Below are 19,353 nucleotides of genomic sequence, written 5' to 3'. Positions count from 1 at the left end.
ATGTGCGTCTGTCTCGAAAATCTGCATGCTAATTACTGTTTGCAGTCTTCATAATCCCCCCACCCCTTTGATTACACCAATACAAAAGGATACAGCAATTAACACTTCACAGGATTTTTTTTAAAAAAGGTTAGTAAGTGGAAAGGATGACAAATAGCCAGCACCATTTGCGCCTTTTCTCCCTATGCATAAGAATTCCCTTCCTGGATTTTTCCTTTGGGGTTTATTTACTTATTGCATTTCTATTAGGGAGAGGGGGGGGAAGAGAGAGATTCCTTTCCCCACAACAGGCATCCCCAAACTTCGGCCCTCCAGATGTTTTGGACTACAATTCCCATCTTCCCCGACCACTGGTCCTGCTAGCTAGGGATCATGGGAGTTGTAGGCCAAAACATCTGGAGGGCCGCAGTTTGGGGATGCCTGCCCCACAACAACCCTGGGAGGTAGGTTGAGCAGAGAGTGAGTGACTAGCCTGAGGTCGACCGGTGAGTTTCATAGTGGGTTTTTCCCCCCACGAAAAAGGAAAGCAAAGCAAAGAGAACATGTGCAAAGGACACGCAGGGCCAGTAATTCAAGGAAGGCTAACATGCCTAGTTTCATGCCTAGTGTATGAATACTGCTATGATGAAGGCATTTTTCTGGACGTTCTCGCTGCATGGTGCTGATAACGCCAAGGTTGCAGGTTCGATCCTTGTATGGGACAACTGCATATTCCTGCATTGCAAGGGGTTGGACTAGATGATCCTCCGGGTCCCTTCCAACTCTCCACTTCTATGAAATGAGAAATAAAAAGTCACCCAGCTCTGGCAATACACCTTTGTCAAAACTATGGCAATACTGAAGCTATGAGCCTACATCACAGTCATCACCACAAAGCGCATTCACAAGCCAGTTGACCAAATGTGGCTTTCAGTAGTAAAAGGGGGGTGTGCCCATTATTTCACCATTTTGGGCGATCTCAGCTATGGAAGACCTGCTCCCTGCCTTATAGGACTTTTTCCAGCTGCCCTGGGTGGGCGGAGCTTGGACTGACTCCAGCTGCAAAAGCTGAGCCTCTTGAACAGACTTTTGGGCTAGGGGATTGCTTAGAGTTTTTTGTTGGGTTGGGGGGTTGTTGCTTTAATTGATATTTATTATTTGTATCTTTATATTATATCTTAATATGATTTGTGTGGAGATTGTTTCAGTTGGGTTGCATATTTTTTATGTTTAATTTGTTGTTTTTGACTACCGCTGCTGTGTTTGCAATGATGTAAACTTTTTCAAGTTGCAAGCCACCTTGAACATGGATTGAGCTATATGGAAAGTCCCCACAGACATGCAGCGAAGGCTCATACCTTGGTAAAAGACACTAAATGAAGGCATGTGTAAAGCATGGCAACAACATTTAGAATTTCAGCACTCCAGAGAGTTCAGTCCTCATCAGAGACCAGGAGCGAAAGCAGGCTGTTGAGGGAGAAGCAAGGAATTTTTCTCCAAAAGAAAAGAGAGGCCAGTTTAGACATCGTAAGTAGAAAAAAACAAGTTTGCTGATTGTAACTGGTGGTGCTTTTCTGGGCTTGAGCAAAACAAACAAAGGAGGAAACTCGCCCACACAGTTCTGCGCACAAGTTCACTTCATTTCTATAATTTAAGTAAGATGAGAGCTTTTGGTTTGGGAAAAAAATCTCAGAACAATAGTGCAAGACCACCACCCAAATACTGGATCATGGAAGGCATTGCTCACACTGGATCACAGATCTCAATGATTCAGTCACTTCGGAAGGTGGAAGTCAAAAAGCATTGGAATATGGAGATCTCTCTCTCTCTCTCTCTCTCTCTCTCTCTCTCTCTCTCTCTCTCTCTCTCTCTCTCTCTCTCTCTCTCTCTCTCTCCCTCCCTCCCTCCCTCCCTCCCTCCCTCCCTCCCTCCCTCCCTCCCTCCCCTAGAGCGGACAAGTCAAGGGGGTGTTTGGTCCAGCCAGTCGAAACTTCCTGTTTCCTCCTGGGCTGGAGCATCCTTCCTTTTGCATGTGACTGGAGGTGGGCGTGGCCTTACCTGTCCAGGTAACAAAAGGGCAAGTCACGCAGCACACCTCCTCTCTCTTTGACTTCCTCCGTTGTTGGAGCAGCCTTTTAGCTAGAAATGCTCTGTTGGCTCTCAGCCAACAGAGGACACTGGGATTACCCCCATATGGGATAGAATAGATCCACATGTATATACTTTGTAAATAAGTCTGCATTCAGGGATCCAACTGTGAACCGGTGATGTGAGTAAACTTCTTTTATATACTTTACACAAGATTGTGGCGTGTTTATTCTTTTAAGAGGGATATAAGTGAACTTACCAGGAATCTATTATTGAGAGGCTTAAACAAACCTGAAACCAGCTATCTGCTGGGCGTCTAAAGGGGGAATGTAAAACTCTGCTAAGTTACAGAACTTGCTAGCACAAGTTAGGAAGGATATTTATAAACAATATATCCTCTCCTGCCTCCGTGAACATTCCCACAAAAGACGACTGTGGGGTTGCGGCGCTCATCTCGCTTTTCAGGCCGAGGGAGCCGGTTTTTGTCCATAGACAGCTTTCCGGGTCATGTGGCCAGCATGACTAAACCGCTTCTGGCCCAACGGGACACAGTGACAGAAACCAGAGCGCATGGAAACGCTGTTTACCTTCCTGCCACAGTGGTACCTGTTTATCTACTTGCACTGGCATGCTTTCAAACTGTTCGGTTGGCAGGAGCTAGAACAGGGCAATGGGAGCTCACTCCGTCACAGTGATTCTAACCGCTGACCTTCCAATCCGCACATCGCCACCCACAAGCCATGTGCCATTGAGGGTCCTGCTTGCAATGCTCTGGTTGCCCTTTCTGTCTTCTACTAAATGGGATGCAATGGGGTAGGCTGCAGTGCAAGGAGCTTGAATGCACAGAACTTGGGGGTGGGGCGGGCCTGGCAAGTGCAATCCCTCCCGATACAAAACTCATCTGTTATGCAGATTGGTGATTATGCAGAATCATCCGTAAAATGCTGACCATCAGAAAGGAATGGGGTGGGGCAAACAAGGAGTTCTCTGCTCTTGAAATTCCTTTCCCCTGCAACCTCCTCGTCTCTGCACAGCTGGGCTAACAGGAAAGATGGTTCGCATTACTAGGAAGGCCTGCAAGCGGGGGTGGGGGCGGCAACACACATTTTAGGCAATCTGAACCCATCTGCGGGTTTAAAACAGACACCAAAGAACAGTAACTTGAGAAACTCAGCCTAAAGGGCAAATCCATTATTTAAAAAGACCAATCTATTAACCTATATACCTATTAGCAAAGTCAAAGCCGGATTTGGGATAATAATAGTCTGCTAGGAATTTTCCTCTGGTTACAGGGAAACGGATGGGAATCATATTAAAGCAAAGGACGCAAATGATTCGGGTAATTGACTCCCCAAACCAGATAAAATTTGCCAAGAGAGAAAAGCAGGGCCATGAAACGAACAGGAAGGGCACTTTTTGAAACTTCTGGCTACATTTTTTTTGAAACCAGACATTCCCAGCCATTGGCTGCGCAGGTGAGGTGCAAGGGAATGTTTATGAACATTCCATGTGCTCGTGAGTTATCTTTTCAAAGTGTCAGCCCATTCGGTGCGTTCCTGGGAGGAAATTGCAGGGAAGGGAGGACGCAGCAGTAGCACAATTGGAGTCAGTAGACTGTATGACTGACTCATTCATTCATCTATTATTTTCTGCATTTATATCCCATCTTTATCCTCTACCCCTGCTGGGAGCTCAAGGCTCAAGTATATGGTACTCCCCGCCTCATTTAATCCCAACAGTCCTGCGAGGTACCGTTAGGCTGAGAAGCAGTGACTAGCCCCCAAGGTCACCCAGCGAATTTCATGGCAGAGTGGGGATTCGAATCCTGGTCTCCCAGGTCCTGGTCTAGGGGCTCAGGGTTCATTCATATTGGATGGCAGAACTGATAAATTAACTGATTTACATAAACCAGCTATATTAACTGATTAATTTGGCTGATTAACATATTATACCCCTTTTACATATGTTTTTGGAGGCGGTTATTGGCATGTGATTTTTGTTTGTTCTTGTTTTTGTTATGTATTTTGTGTTTTTATTATGCATTTTTATGTTATGAACTGCCCTGAGATCTACAGATGAAAGGTGGTATACAAATGTAATAAATAATTTCAAAAGGACAGCTTCCTTTTTTTAAAAAAAAGGTTTTTATTAAAGTTTTTTTGTGTTCCAAACCAAACAGATAAATTCAAGACAGCTTCTTATGATGTTTATTCCTATCAATGTTGGCAGAATGTGAGCGCTTTTGGATTCTGGACATTTTCAGATATTGATTTTTGAAATTCAGTTTGTGGGGAAGAGTTCTCAAAAGCAGGGTGGCTCTAAATATCAGTTGTTGGGAATTGCTGGTGGGCCAAGAGTGTAAAGGGTAAAAAGGTAAAGGACCCCTGGACGGTTAAGTCCAGTCAAAGGCGACTATGGGGTTGCGGTAGTCATCTCGCTTTCAGGCCGAGGGAGTCGGTGTTTCTCCACAGACATCTTTCCGGGTCATGTGGCCAGCAGGACTAAACCGCTTCTGGCGGTGGCGCAACAGGACATCACCATGACGGAAACCAGAGCGTACACACTGGCATGCTTTTGAACTGCCGATCTTCTGATCAGCTTGGTGCAGTGGTTAAGAGCGGTAGACTCGTAATCTGGTGAATCGGGTTCGTGTCTCTGCTCCTTCACATGCAGCTGCTGGGTGACCTTGGGCTAGTCACACTTCTCTAAAGTCTCTCAGCCCCACTCACCTCACAGGGTGTCTGTTGTGGGGAAGGAAGGGAAAGGAGAATGTTAGCCGCTTTGAGACTCCTTCCGGTAGTGATAAAGCGGGATATCAAATCCAAACTCTTCTTCTTCTCAGTGGTTTAGACCACAGCGCCACCCGCATCCCTGTAGGCCGAGTGTGTAGGTTTCCCACAAGCATCTATTTGGCCACTGTGAGACAAGGATGCTGGACCAAATGGACCACTGGCCTGATCCAAACAATGGATCTATTTTAAATGCTTGTGACTAGTTGATAAGCGATTTGTAGACAGCCTCAGAGGCATCGTGGAACAGAAGCTGAGGAAGGATTGCATACAATGGTTTGTTTGAGGTACTAGATGACTCAATGGTCTGCCAAATCCATGCAGTGTGGGAGCCACCCATCAACTTCTGTTTAAAATCCTCCACTGAAGGAGGGTCCACCACCTTCCAAGTCTATTCTGCTGTCAAACTCCTCTTGTCGCCAGAAAGGTCTTCCAAATATTTAGTGGGAATCTCCGTTATTGAAATTTGGCTTCCAATGTTCCCCCTTGCAGTACCTTGATTTCACGGAATCGTGGAGCTGGAAGGGACCATGAGGATTATTATTATTTATTGAATTTATATACCACCCTATTGCAGGGCGTTCGATCATCTAGTCCAGCCCCCTGCAATGTGGGATTCGAACCCACGACCCTGAGATTAGGAGTCTCATGATGCTATACAGACTGAGCACTGCCACGCTTGGGCAAGGAAAGATTGCTGGCAAAAGATTCCTTTATTGCAGGGGGTTGGACTAGATGACCCTCGTGGTCCCTTCCAATTCTACTATTCTATGTTTCCATGATATTTTATATGGTATATCATGTCATATTATATGATATGTTTCCTTGAGATGGCATGCCAAATAATGTGGCCTAGCGTTTACAACGAGGCTCGCAGGTGGGAGAGAAGGAGTTGGTGAAACAAGAGACTCTCCCATCTCATCGTCGTGGGTTCGAGTCCTACATTGGGCAAAAGATTCCTGCATCGCAGCGGGTCGGACTAGATGACCCTCGTGGTCCCTTCCTTGCAACTTTGCGATTCCATGATTCGAACCAACGTCCAAGCTTCTCTTTCCCCCACTCCGTCCGCGCGCCCCTCACCGCGGCGTCTAGCCGGCTGGCTCTGGGCCGCGGCGGCTTGGCGCGCGTGACCTCCAGGGGGGGCTTCCTTCGCCGCCTCCTCTGGGCCGCCGGGGGGCGGGAGAATCGGAGGGAGGGAGGGAGAGAAGGAAGGAGGGAGACGGGGAGGCGCAGCGCCAGAGCAGCCGGGAGAGGGCGAGGGGAGGAGCCGGGAAGGGAAAAGGGGGCTTGGGAGGAGAGCGAGCCGAGACGCCGCAGAGGAAGGAGGCAGCCCGGGCGCTCCGGGGAGAGGCGGCGGTGGGGCCGGGATGCGCTTGCCGGGGGGCTGCCAGATCCCGGTGCGACGGGGCTCCGCGCGCTGAGCGCCTCGGGGGTCTGCGGAGCGCATCTTGCGCGCGCACCCTCCCTCCCGGATCTCCATGCGCTGATCGGAGGGGTGCCGGCTTGGGGATGAAGCAGGCGATCGCGGAGCCCGGGCAGCTGCAGGGCCCCCCGGCGTCGTCGTCGTCGTCGGGGCGGGAGCCCGAGGCCCGGTGGCCGCGCGACAGCGCCAAGAGCGAGGCGAGCGAGGCGGAGCGGGTGCGCACCCGCGAGCGCCTGGAGGCCACCCTGGCCGGGCTGGCCGAGCTGGAGTTGCTGCGCCAGCGCCACGAACTGCGCGTCAAGCGGCTGCTGGCCGCCGCGCCCGCCGATGCCCGGCCGGGGGGGAGCGGCTCCGCAGAGACGGCGGCTGCAGAGGCAGCCGCGCCAGGGGCCGCCGCCGCCCCGCGCAGCCTGGAGGAGAAGTTCCTGGAGGAGAACATCCTGCTCTTGCGGAGGCAGCTGGTGAGCCCACGGGCGCAGCGCGGTGGGGGCGCGGCGGAGGCGCAGCGCAGCCTGGCGGGTGGGGCGGAGGGTCGTGGAGACCCCCCCTTGCGGCGGAACGAGTAGGTGCGGGCACAGCCGTCCTCCAGCCCCCGCACCTCTTTGCAGCGCCGGGGCTCGGGACGCGCGGCGAGGGGACTTCTGAGCGCGTGCAGAAAGCGCCTCGTCTCCATCCGGGCGCACGCCGGAGTTGGCGTTTCGTCTACCTTGTCTGAGCCTTTCCTCGGGTAACGGCTGCTCTTTATTAAGAATCCTGAGCGCCGGATTCGTTGGGTTGCAGATCAGGAACGCCTCAGAGAGAGACGGTTTGCAGGGGATAAAAAGAGGTTTCGTCTTGGACGCCTGAGAGAGCTCCCCTGCTGGAAATTCGCTTGGAGATTATTTATTTAGAGCTGCTCCGTTGGGAGCGGAATGACCGGTCACTTCCGGACAGAGCGAGTCCGGGGGGTAGGGACACACCTTTGCTTTCTTACCCCCCCCGCAAAAGCTTATGGGGTGACTCTAGATTGGGGGGGGGAGGAAAGAAGGAAAGAAAGAAAGGGCAATCATTGATGAGGGGGTGTGTGAGATCGAGTGTGCATGCAGAATAAAACCGAGCTGTCTGTCTCAGCGGCTCCTCTCCAAATGAGGGAACAGAGGGTGGATCTAGGCACTCACCCGGGGCCCATACAAAATGTGGGGAACCCCCCCCTTTTCTTGTATGAGTTTGTGGGAGGCGCAGGGGCACTGCGTGATTTGGAGTCTCTCAGTGCTCCAAAACATAGCTGCAGCAGGATGCAGAATAGACATCAATCTGTCTCAAAGAATCGAATGGTTCTGTCTGAGGCAATCTCCGGGTAGTATGGCTAGTGCAGAAATCAGAATAATAATTATTTTTAAAATCTGGTCTCGTCTCTCCTAGGCAGGACAGCCAGCCTCCTGCTCCTGTTCTCTGGCCTTCCCTTTGCTCATCCTCTTTGGGGGTCTAACAATAGCAGCCATAGCTGCTAGTATGTAGTGATTAATTACTGCAGCTTCCAAATGAGGTGGGTGGGTGTGTTTGTCATAGCACTGCACTGAAAGTGACCTGAAGGAATGGCTTTTCCTTTCCCCTCTCCTAAATTCAGTGTTTTTCCTTTCGTCTTTTCGTGGGAGATTTGGGGAGGGCACTTGGCGAAAGAGTGTACTGTATCGCTAGCTAGCTGTATTCCTTGGGCATGGACCCCAATATTAGATTGCCTGCTGTAGGGAACTAATTTGCCTCCTGCAGATGCTGTTAAGGGACTGTGTGTCCGTGTTGGCAAGAGCGAACATTAGGGCCAGGAAGGAAGCATTTGTCTTATTGAGTTTCTGTCGTTGCTGGGGCCTTTCGGAGATTGCTTTTGTTTAATCGTAGGTAAAAGGGGAGTTAGGAAGAACTGGGCGAAATGATTAGAGCATCACCAGATCACTGTAGTCTATTTCTGTAGTCACTCTCAGGCGTCCAAGAACGCAGTTCGAGGTACCTGGATTAAGCATGGCTCAAAGGAAGCTTGCTTTAAATTGAGGCAGGCAGTTGGCCCATCTAGCTCAGTACCGCTTGCACTGGCTGGCAGCAGCTCTCTAGGATTTCAGATCCGGAGATGCCGGGGATTGAACTTGGGACTTTTCTGGGTGCAAGGCGAGCGCTCTGCCTCTGAGCTTACAGCCCTGCCTGTCCTGGGAGGAGGAGAGCCTGCCGGGAACAATGGGTGCCGGGGAAATTCTCCTGCAGAAGCCTCACTGAAATGAGTGGGAACGGCGCTGCTCTTGCACGCTTTCCACTCTGTAACGCCAGTGGGAACACCTTCTGCAGCGCCATTAAGAAATATACTGGCAGCAAAGACATGGGAATTGGCTGGTGCTCCCCTAGGCTGGAGCCTGCTGCATTCCAGTGGGGATGGTCCAGGAGCAAAGGGATCTTTGCCCACTGCAGCGAAGGAGGATGTTCCTTCCTTTCCCGTGTGCAGCTTGCAAGGCAAGAGGTTCCAGCTGGCTGCCGACTGCTGGCATCCAAGGCCTTTCTGTGCGCTCAGTTCCAGCGGAGGTTTGTGCAAGGGAAGTTTCAGGGGCGCTGTTACTTTTGCCACAATGTGGAAAAAAAGGAAGAAAGGATTGCCAGAGTCTCTTGCCCTTGGCAGCTTGTTAAGCGAGGCTGTTTGTGTCTTCTGTGCCACGGCTTTCTCTGCCAAGGAAGGCGAGGTCTGTGTGCCGGGGGAACAGCAACTCAGCTTCTGCAGTCAAAGGCAATGAAGCCAAGAATCACCCCCCCCCCTCAATAAAAATAGATGGAAATGTTGCTGATGGCACAACAATGTGCTCAATTGGTATGTTTGATTTTGAACATGCTATTAAAAGGCAGTGTGTTGCGCATGCAGGAGTGGGCAAGGAGCATTGCAGCGGGGAACATTACAGGGGGTCATGAAAAGGGGCTGGGTGATGGTTGATGGTGAAGGACCCACAAGTAACAGTAACTTGGAGGGCAAACAAGAAGCCTGCAGCCAGGAAACAGAATGGTCAGTTCAAATAGCTTCTACTCCTCATCTTATCGGCCCTGGTGCCAGGTCACTGTTGCACTGACAGTAGAAGTAGCAACCTGCAAGATTCCCTATCTTTCAAACTCCTTAAAGTATATACAGCATCTCTTTCAGGGTCTAGAACCTGAACGCTGCAATGCTCATTCCGTTCCGCAAGGCCTGTGCGAGGTTTTCAGTCCCAGCCAAAGGGACAGCTTTCGCTTCCCTCCCAGGAGCTGGACTGCACATGTTCTGGCAGCTCTGTTCCCGGAGCAGTTGGAAAGTTTGTGGACATTCTGTGCCGTCACACAGCGTTGGTGTCCAGGCAGCGTTAGAAACTGGGATAGAAAAGCTAGGAGCCAAATGGCTTCTGGGACCTGGGTTGTGGGTGCCAAAACAGAATGTCTAGTCGCTACTGAAGGGGGGGGGGGTCGGCAACACTTTTTATTTATTATTTTGATAAGCATGGACTAATATGCAATTCACATAAGTGACACATTGTTAATATCACATTTCATGTTTAATTCGGTGTTTACAATAAAAATATTGGTACCATACTTCAGTTTTCAAAACATTCTACTCTTTCATGTTAAATTCCTTAACGTATTGTCTATACTTAAGTATACTTTGGGGCTTCAAAGCACATACATTTCAGTAATCCTTGAGTGTCAGCCAGGTGCAAAAAATGGTGCCCAGACTTTTGGAGAATGGAGAATTTTTAGGTGCAAAATGCGCCTGGCACCCTGCTAATTTCAAACCCTGTGCCCAGGGCTTTATTACCATATGCGCAACAGAGTACAGGTGTGTGTGGAACATCTGTTTTGCAGGTGTGACCTGGGAATTGGGCAGTGAAGGACTGCAGAAAACTTGTGGGCGTTTTTAGCAGCTTGTTGTTGCATCCACTGCCGTTGGTTGGTTTAGCCAGGAAAGAGAACCAAGCGGGGGCCAGTAATTTGGACCACAGGCTTGCCCATGGTTTCAACCAAGTAACCAGGGAAATAAGCGTTTGTTGACAGTATGTTGCAGATTGTGTTATGTTATGGAAACCACAGGACAAGCGAGGGCTGCTGTGGCTCAGGTCCAACGTCCAGGCTTCTTACTCAAGCATCCGATTGACCACTGTAAGAACAGAATGCTGGATCATTTAGCCAAGCTCTTACGAAGGCAGGCAGGTTTTGCATTAGCAATAATCTTGCTCCAGGGGTCCAGATGTTCTGTGCGTGCACAACAGCACCAGTGTCTCCTGCAGCCTGCATGGTGCGGGTCAGGGCCTCGCTGTCTCAGGGTGTGTATATTTGAAGGCTGTCCTAGGAGATCTCCTTGCTTGCCATTGACCTCCTTGGTAGATGCCAGGCTGAAAACAACCACGCTTTTGTCCCTCCAGAATCCCAAGCCAGCTTCCTCTGTATTGTAATGCAATCTTTGGCGCCCGCTATTCCTCAAAGGTTCGAATCCCTGCGACGGGGTGAGCTCCCGTTGCTTGGTCCCAGCTCCTGCCAACCTAGCAGTTCGAAAGCACGTCAAAATGCAAGTAGATAAATAGGAGCCGCTACAGCGGGAAGGTAAACAGCGTTTCCATGTGCTGCTCTGGTTTGCCAGAAGCGGCTTTGTCATGCTGGCCACATGACCTGGAAGCTATACGCCAGCTCCCTCGGCCAATAATGCGAGATGAGCGTGCAACCCCAGAGTCGGTCACGACTGGACCTAATGGTCAGGGGTCCCTTTACCTTTATTCCTCAAAGGAACTGGAAGGAATCAGAGTTGTGGGCAAGCAATAGACTACAGGTCCTGTATCCTGTCCTTCAAAGGCAGATGGAACTGGGATAGGACATCAGAAGAACCTGCTGGATGACGCCAGGGGCCCACCTAGTCCGGCATCCTATTTTCGCGATGGTCAGCCTGATGCTTATGAGAAGCCCATAAGCTGGACCTGAGCACAACTGCCCTTCGGCCCAACTGCGCATTCGAGCAGCTGGCAATCAGAGGAATGCTTCTTCCTGCAGTGGTGGCACAACGTCGCCCTTGTAACTGGTAGCCATTGACAGCAGTATCCTGCATGAGCGGGTCTGATCCTCTTTGGAAGCCGCCGGGCTTACCAGCAGTAAGTAGATGTGAAAAGGATCTAGGGGTCTTGGTGGACCACAAACTGAACATGAGCCAACAGTTTGATGCAGCAGCAAAAAAGGCTAATCTTCTATTTTTGCGGCTGGTTCTTTTTGCCAAAGTGCAGAACCTTACATTGTTGGAATCCCAGTCAGTATGACCAATGGGAGCTGCTGTTCGGCAGACTTTGGAGGGAGTTAGGTTGAGAAAAGCGGGCCTAGCCTCACTCAGTCTCTTTCCATTTATTTTAATGTATATATTAAAGGAAAAATAATAAAATCGAGGGGGGTGGAGTGGACTCACAACCATACTTTAAAACATACAAGATATAGAATACTGAAACAGATTAAAGTTGCCTCAACTTTATGAGCATCTGGGTATGCTTGTCTGAACAGGAATATTTTTAGGAGGTGCCAAAAAGAGGACAGTGACGCTGCATGCTTGAAAATATTCAATTTGATACTACAGGATCAATTCAACACTACAGGATTGAAATGCTATTCGGAAAGGCTTGGATGGATTGCTAGCTAACTAGATGATGATAGATAGATAGAGAGATAGAGATGCTAGATGTCTTCAGTGTGCATCTAAATGAGTGGATTGTTGATTCATTACTAATGGTAGTGAATGAATGAAAGGGGCCACCACACAGAAGGCCCTGCTTCTGGTGGACACAAAGTGAACAATGGAAACTGTTGGTGCCACCAGGAGGTCAGTCTCTCCAGTAGCCTATTCCCAAGTTGTTTAATAAAATTGTAGAATTGTAGAGTTGGAAGGGCCTCCAAGAGTCATCTAGTCCAACCCCCTGCAATGCAGGAATCTCAATTAAGCATCTGTGACGGGTGGCCATCTAGCCTCTGCTTAAAAACCTCCAAGGGAGGAGAATCCACAACCTCCTGAGGGAGACTGTTCCACTGTCAAACAGCTCTTACTGTCCCAAAGTTTTTCCTGATATTTAGTCGGAATCTCCTTGGACTTTTAAAATAAGAAACACCTCTTTGAGCCTTGCCCACCTTGAATCTGGCCTGGCAGGAGATAGACAGCCAGCACAACAGCTTCAACTGATGGTGTTTCGCTTCATCTTTTGATTCTGTGATTCACCTCTATACTTTTTCTCCTTGTCCTGCCTGCCAGGCTGCTCTGATCAGCTTGGCCTCCGTTTTGTACCCGCTCCAGTCAGTTGCTTTTTGCACAGAAAGGGGCTGCCCTTCTTCCTGCCCAGAAGTGACAAGGAAGCCTCATTAACAAATGTGATGCTCTCATGGGTGCCATAAACCAGAAGCCCGATGTTCAGGTGCCAAAAACCAGAGCATTTACTTCCAGGTTTTCGGCGTTCTGGAGCTGAAACATACGATAACGGAGGCATTCGGGAACCAAGGTTTGACTGTATCGCAGTTTGCAAAAAAACAGATGAAACAGAACCAGTTTGTTGTTGTTGTTTAGTCATTTAGTCATGTCCGACTCTTCGTGACCCCATGGACCAGAGCACGCCAGGCACTCCTGTCTTGCACTGCCTCCCGCAGTTTGGTCAAACTCATGTTCGTAGCTTCGAGAACACTGTCCAACCATCTTGTCCTCTGTCGTCCCCTTCTCCTAGTGCCTTCAATCTTTCCCAACATCAGGGGCTTTCCCAAGGATTCTTCTCTTCTCATGAGGTGGCCAAAGTATTGGAGCCTCAGCTTCAGGATCTGTCCTTCCAGTGAGCACTTAGGGCTGATTTCCTTCAGAATGGATAGGTTTGATCTTCTTGCAGTCCATGGGACTCTCAAGAGTCTCCTCCAGCACCATAATTCAAAAGCATCAATTCTTCGGCCATCAGCCTTCTTTATGGTCCAGCTCTCACTTCCATACATCACTACTGGGAAAACCATAGCTTTAACTATATGGACCTTTGTCGGCAAGGTGATGTCTCTGCTTTTTAAGATGCTGTCTAGATTTGTCATTGCTTTTCTCCCAAGAAGCAGGCGTCTTTTAATTTCGTGACTGCTGTCACCATCTGCAGTGATCAAGGAGCCCAAGAAAGTAAAATCTCTCACTGCCTCCATTTCTTCCCCTTCTATTTGCCAGGAGGTGATGGGACCAGTGGCCGTGATCTTGGTTTTTTTTGATGTTGAACTTCAGACCATATTTTGCACTCTCCTCTTTCACCCTCATTAAAAGGTACTTTAATTCCTCCTCAATTTCTGCCATCCACGTTGTGTCATCTGCATATCTGAGCTTGTTGATATTTCTTCCGGCAATCTTAATTCCGGTTTGGGATTCATCTAGTCCAGCCTTTCGCATGATGAATTCAGTGTTAGAAACTCAGATATATCTGCTAGGCACCAAATGGCTGCTGAAACCAAGGTTACAGTGGCCCAAACGGAATATCTACTTGCCATTTGGGGGCAAGACGGCTCTAAAGTCTTATTTTTTCTTCGTTGGACATCTGGCTAGTTCAGACGACGACCTTGAGCCCTTGAGCTCTAGGCTAAGAACTTTTGAGAACTTAAAGAAGGAAAGTCACTTGATCCATGGACAGCCCACAAATATATTTGGCCAATTCCTGCCTCTTTTTCTTAATGTTGACACAGACCGTTCATAACTAAGAATATTCTTCACAACTGTGAGCAGGGCAGTGGAGTGGGGCAAGCGAAGACAAGTGACAACAGTTAGCTATAACATTTTTCACTGCTGCTGCTCAGGCTGTACAGGGGAAAAAGGCATTTTGGTTCCTGAAATTCATTCCGATTGTGCAGATAAAAGATAACGGACAGAGTTCTACAGGATGGGGTATTAGTGTGAGAAAGCAGTCCAGATCCAGTGATCCTCAGATGGTGGAGATGTCAGGCACGATCCTGGCACTCAGGAGTCTTCACTTGGTCGCAAGTGGCGGATAGCCAGGTGCAAAATGCCCCTGGCGAATTTCGAACAAAGGAGGTGGGTCCTGCAAAACAACTATCAAAAGGCCTAGAGTAAAGAGTATTGTCTTCAGCATGTGGTGAAGACGCTACAAAGAGGCCTCTCCCCCTGGTGGTCTTCTCAGACAAATGTAAGCTCTTTGCAGGCAGAGACCTGCCTCTTTTGCTTAAGGGATCCTGCAAAGCTCTTCATATGTTGACTGTGCTGCATAAGTGACAGCAGGCAGATAGATGCCAGAGGACTTTGAAGAGCCCTGTCTCATCGACAGGAGCCTGATGGATGGCTCACAGTCAGACCAGCCATCTGGAACTCCCGGGAAATGAATCTCGCGAGCAGCAGCTGGGCGTGGTGTGTGCCTGTGGGGGAAGGGGGACATAACACATGGATGTGCTTTGTGCTAATGCACATCAGAGAATCGTAGAGTTGGAAGGGACCCTCTAGTCCAACCCCCTGTCATGTAGTGAATCAAGGTGCATTATCTCAGAGATGGGGAACTCCTGGCTCTCAAGATGTTGTTGGACTCTTACAAGCTCCAGCTAGCATGACCTTTATTTGAGCCTTTATTTATTTATTATTTGCCTTTATATCCAAGGAGCTTAAAGTGGTGTGCTCGGTTCTCCATACTGTACTTCCTATTCTCACAACAACCCTGTGAGGTGCTTTAGACCAGTGTTTCTCAACCTTTTTTGGGCCACGGCACACTTGTTCCGTGAAAAAAATCACGAGGCACACCACCATTAAAAAAGTTAAAAAATTTAACTCTGTGCCGCCCTATATTATAATTATGACTGTAAGAAACACTTCCCAAATATTGCTTTCCAGTGGGTCAGTGTTGTGTATTGGCGGCCGCCAGGCTCGTTTGCACTGAGCTTTGGGAAAGAGGAGGAGAAATATTGCTTTCCGGCGGGTCAGCGCCGTGTATTGGTGGCCGCCAGGCACGTGACAATGCAAATCGCCCTTCTCGTCGCCGCACGTCGTGGCACACCAGCCAGCGTCTCGCGGCACACTAGTGTGCCACGGAACAGTGGTTGAGAAACGCTGCTTTAGACTGAGAGGGTGTGGCAGGCTCAGCGTCACCCAGTAGTTTCTCTCCAGTAGTTTCTGTTGAAGGCCAGGACTAGCCTTCACGATGACCCATGATATACAAGCTAGGCGCCAAGTGGCTCGTTAAACCAAGGTTACAGTCACAAAAACGGGGTGTCAAGTTGCTGTTTTGGGGCAATATGGCTCTAAAGTCTTATTTTTCAAACGATGGCCTGGCTGAGATGGATTATCAGTTAAACATCTGGCTAGTTCAGGTGACAACCTTGAGGTAGGTTAAGAGCTTTGATGATAACTTAAAAGTATTCATAACATAAGAATATTCTTCACAACTGTGTGTGGGGTAAGTGAAGACAAGCTACAGAAAATAACTATAACATTGTTCACCGCTCTCCCAGGCATGTACCTCCAGATGGTGGAGACGTCAGGCACCATCCTGGCATCCAGGCATCTTCACTTGGTTGTTGACACTGTCAATGAACTCTTAATAGGTTTGTGAGACAGGACTTCTCCTTGCAGAAGCCATGCTGGCTCTGCTTCAGCAAGGCTTGTTCTTCCATATGCTTGGCTTTTTTAAAAAATCTTTGCCAATCCTCCCCATCCCATCAGTTTTCCCAGGATGGACATTAAGCTAGCTAGCCTGTCATTTCCCTCTGGATCCCTTTTTTTAAAATTAGTGTTACATTGGGTACTTTCCAGTCCTCAGGTGTGGAGGCTGATCTGAGGGACGAGTTGCATATTTTGTTAGAAAAGCATCAATTTCCACAGTTGAGTTCTTTGAGGACTCTTGAGTAGAAGCTATCTGGACCCAGCGTTTTGTCAGCTTTTGTTTGGTCTGTTTGGCCTAGAACAGTGGTTCCCAACAGGTGGTCCGCGGACCCCCAGGGGTCCGCGAGCTATGCCAGAGGGGTCCGCAAGATGCTATTAGAATAAAAAAAATATTAAATATATTTCGTATGATAACAGATTTTTTGTTTGGGCCGCTTCCTGCATGAGCAGAGTTTAGCGCAGAGTCTGTTTTGCAAAGAGGCAGCGTGCACATTCTACTAACGCTCACCTCCCCAAGATGCTTTGCGCGCGTCGGCTTCATTTGTGCGCTACTGCGCAGGTACCCTGTCTTCTCCATTCCCCTCCCTCCTCCCTGGCGCGCGCTGCCTCTTTGCAAAACAGTAGTGTTTGTAAACAAAGCAAGCGTTTTCTTCCATGTGTTTCATGAAAAACAAATATAGGAATCGGCTCGACATGCGGTCGGATTTCAGAGTGAAAGTTTCAAGTTTGGAACCTAATATTTCAGAAATAATGGACTCAAAGGACAGATTTAACTTATGTCATTAAGAACTGAAAATTAAAACTAACTGTATACTGATGGAGTACTCTGCTGTAACTGTAAAAAAAACATATAAATATAAAATATAAAAAGACTCTTAATTTGGCTCTCACTTTTTAATTTTAGGATTAGGAATTAATGGGGGTCCTTGTCACAATAGCGGCTTGATGAGGGGTCCTTGAGAAAATTTTGTTGGGAACCCCTGGCCTAGAACTTCATCTCTTGTCACCACTGTCTGCCTCAGTTCCTCAGATTCCCACCCAGTTGTCTGTTTACTTAGAAAGGGCCACCCTAATCGGATTTGAGAACATGACCACGTAATCCTATTAGCTGGGGAGTCCCGGAGAAAGCACCAAATCTTGGGACTTGGGCTACTGGAGTAAGCAAGAGTTTGGTTGCCTTCCTAGTCCAGTTAGACGAAGCATCAGCAATGTTGTGTGGGATTTGCCAAAGTTCTCTGCCCGTCACGTAATCCTGGTGTTATGCCTGCTGGAGTGGACACTGGCACTACTAGAAAGGAAATTTTGGCATCATTAGAGAGGCAATAGACCTGCCTTGCCAATAGCCTACAAAAGAAACTCAAGTCTGGGAAATCTAACATATTCAGGTCTTCGTTTTGCATGATGCTTTGTATCGCAAAGTTCCCTTTCAGTCTTAATTTAGCTCTTTTGTGCCTTTGACTCTGGAAAGCGTCATTTGGCATAATATTAATAGCAACTGCAACCAAATTTTGCAGCATGGAATGCTGCTGTTCAGGATTCCAGCCATTGCATTTCCCCTCCTCGCGCATTCGCTCCATCCCTCTCCCCAAACAGCCAGCCAGCAGTAATTTTCTTAAGAAGATTTTCTATCTTCTAGAAACCTTTGGGCTTCCCTCACTGCGAGAAGTGAGGTTACAGGGAACCAGGCAGAGGGCCTTCTCGGTAGTGGCACCCACCCTGTAGAACGCCCTCCCATCAGATGTCAAGGAAATAAAGAGCTACACACCTTTTAGAAGACATCTGAAGGCAGCCCTGTATCAGAAAGTTTTTAATGTTTGGTGTTTTGTTGTGTTTTTATATGTGTTGGAAGCCACCCAGAGTGGCTGGGACAACCCAACCAGATGGGTGGGATATAAATAATAAACTTATTATTATTAAATTATTAGGTTAGGCTGAGAGACAGTAACTGGCCCAGTGTTGTCTAGTGAGCTTCATGTGACTGAGTGGGGATTCGAACCCGCGGCCTCCCAGGTCCTCGTCCAACACTCTTAACCACTAAGCCACATGCTGGATCTATTCACAGTGGCATAGAAATGGCCTGAGACTGCTAGCTGATTTTAGTTGTGTGGAACCTGAATGACAACATCCCGCAAGCAAAGGCGTTGACATTTTTTTTTGTCATCAGATCAGACCTGATAAGTTAATGAATTTTCCACCGTTCCCTGTTTGGAGGAGTAACATTTTTTCTTCTTCAGAGGAAATGCAGGAAAACATTGATGTGTACAAAGCAATGTAGACAGAGAGGCAAGATGATGGAGAGATATAATTATGAGATTCAGCAGGAAAACTGATTGCTCTGACCCGGAGGTTAATGATCGTATTCTAAATACATTCTTTATAGCAGTTTGCATCAAGAACACCTTTGCAAATTTGCTTACGCTCTTGTTATTTTGAGAAAATAATGTGTTTGTGTAACTGAGGATAGAGAAGAAAATTACTGTGTGCCTTTATCCCCTTTTTAACATTGATCCAGCTCTCTATACTTGCATGCTTATAAGCATATATAGATTGCAACCAAGGTTATAACTCAATGCCTGCATTATAAAACACATTCGTAGCATGACATGTTCAGACCCTGGGTATTGGATAAAACACACAGGGCCCCGATTCTGTTGACGTGCCCGGTGCGGTGGGGAGTACAACGAGAATCCAGTTAGGAAACTGGGTTTGACTGGGTCCAAAACTGGCGCATCCTCCACAGGCCACTTTTGACAGGTGGGGTAATAACATTCTTTAACATACTAATTATAATAAAGCTTCCAGGATCAAGGGGCAAAGGAGGTGTTTCTTTTCAAAAAGGCATTGGATGGGATACAACATCATGGGTGGGATGAAGGGGAAACACTCCCCTTCCTGGTCAGTAAGGTGTGTGGAATTTTAGAGGGCAGCATCATGAGTAGGACTGTACCACAGGCCTCGAACAATGGCCACGCTGCACCTGTAAACAAAAAAATCCCAGGTGTGTGATGGGAAGGGAAGGTTTGAGGAAGACCAGGCCTGGCTTGGTGTCAGGGGCCGTGCTGAGGAGGGCTGAACTGAGGATGAATGGTGGGAGGCCCCCCCCCCCCCCGCTCCTGCTCCTGAATCTTCCCAGGAGCAGGAGGACAGCATAGATTTAGAAGAGTAGTTTGCAGAAGGACATAGTTCAGAAGGCAGAAGCTGGGAAGTACTGGATGGGGAACAGCTAGCAGAAGAAACACTAGAAGAGAGATGCTGGACAGCATCCAACCCCCTTCTCCAACAACATGGAGAGCTTGGAAGGTGTTAGAACAGAAAGCGCAGAGGGTGCAAGCTCAGGTTACAAGGCATAGGAGTGACGTAGATTAATAGGGACAGAGTGGGTGTAAGCCTTAATTGGGAGCACTGCCATTTCTAGGAGACCGTGTTCTTTGTTCTCACACTCTGATAATTAAAGATTCTAACTGGTA

At 48.4% G+C, this 19,353-nt stretch overlaps 1 protein-coding gene across 3 annotated transcripts in view; it reads left to right on the top strand.

The window, feature by feature from the left end:
- DACT1 (dishevelled binding antagonist of beta catenin 1) overlaps nucleotides 1–19,353 on the top strand; it is a 63,454-nt gene that overhangs the window by 36,273 nt on the left and 7,828 nt on the right. The window contains exon 1 of one of the 3 annotated variants that reach the window (XM_060271155.2): nucleotides 6,137–6,740. The exons of 1 other annotated variant lie outside the window; for it this stretch is intronic. In XM_060271155.2, the coding sequence (XP_060127138.1) occupies nucleotides 6,366–6,740 (375 nt within the window). In that variant the 5' untranslated portion in view covers nucleotides 6,137–6,365. Of the gene's footprint in view, nucleotides 1–6,136; nucleotides 6,741–7,084; nucleotides 7,227–19,353 lie in introns of those variants that run through there. One more of the 3 variants, XM_088674270.1, reaches the window with a different exon arrangement.

Source organism: Zootoca vivipara, chromosome 1 (assembly GCF_965207765.1).
Source record: "Zootoca vivipara chromosome 1, rZooViv2.hap1.1, whole genome shotgun sequence".
Lineage (NCBI taxonomy): Eukaryota > Metazoa > Chordata > Lepidosauria > Squamata > Lacertidae > Zootoca > Zootoca vivipara.
The sequence above is the reverse complement of the archived record's forward strand: the minus strand, read 5'-3'. Positions and strand labels throughout refer to the sequence as shown.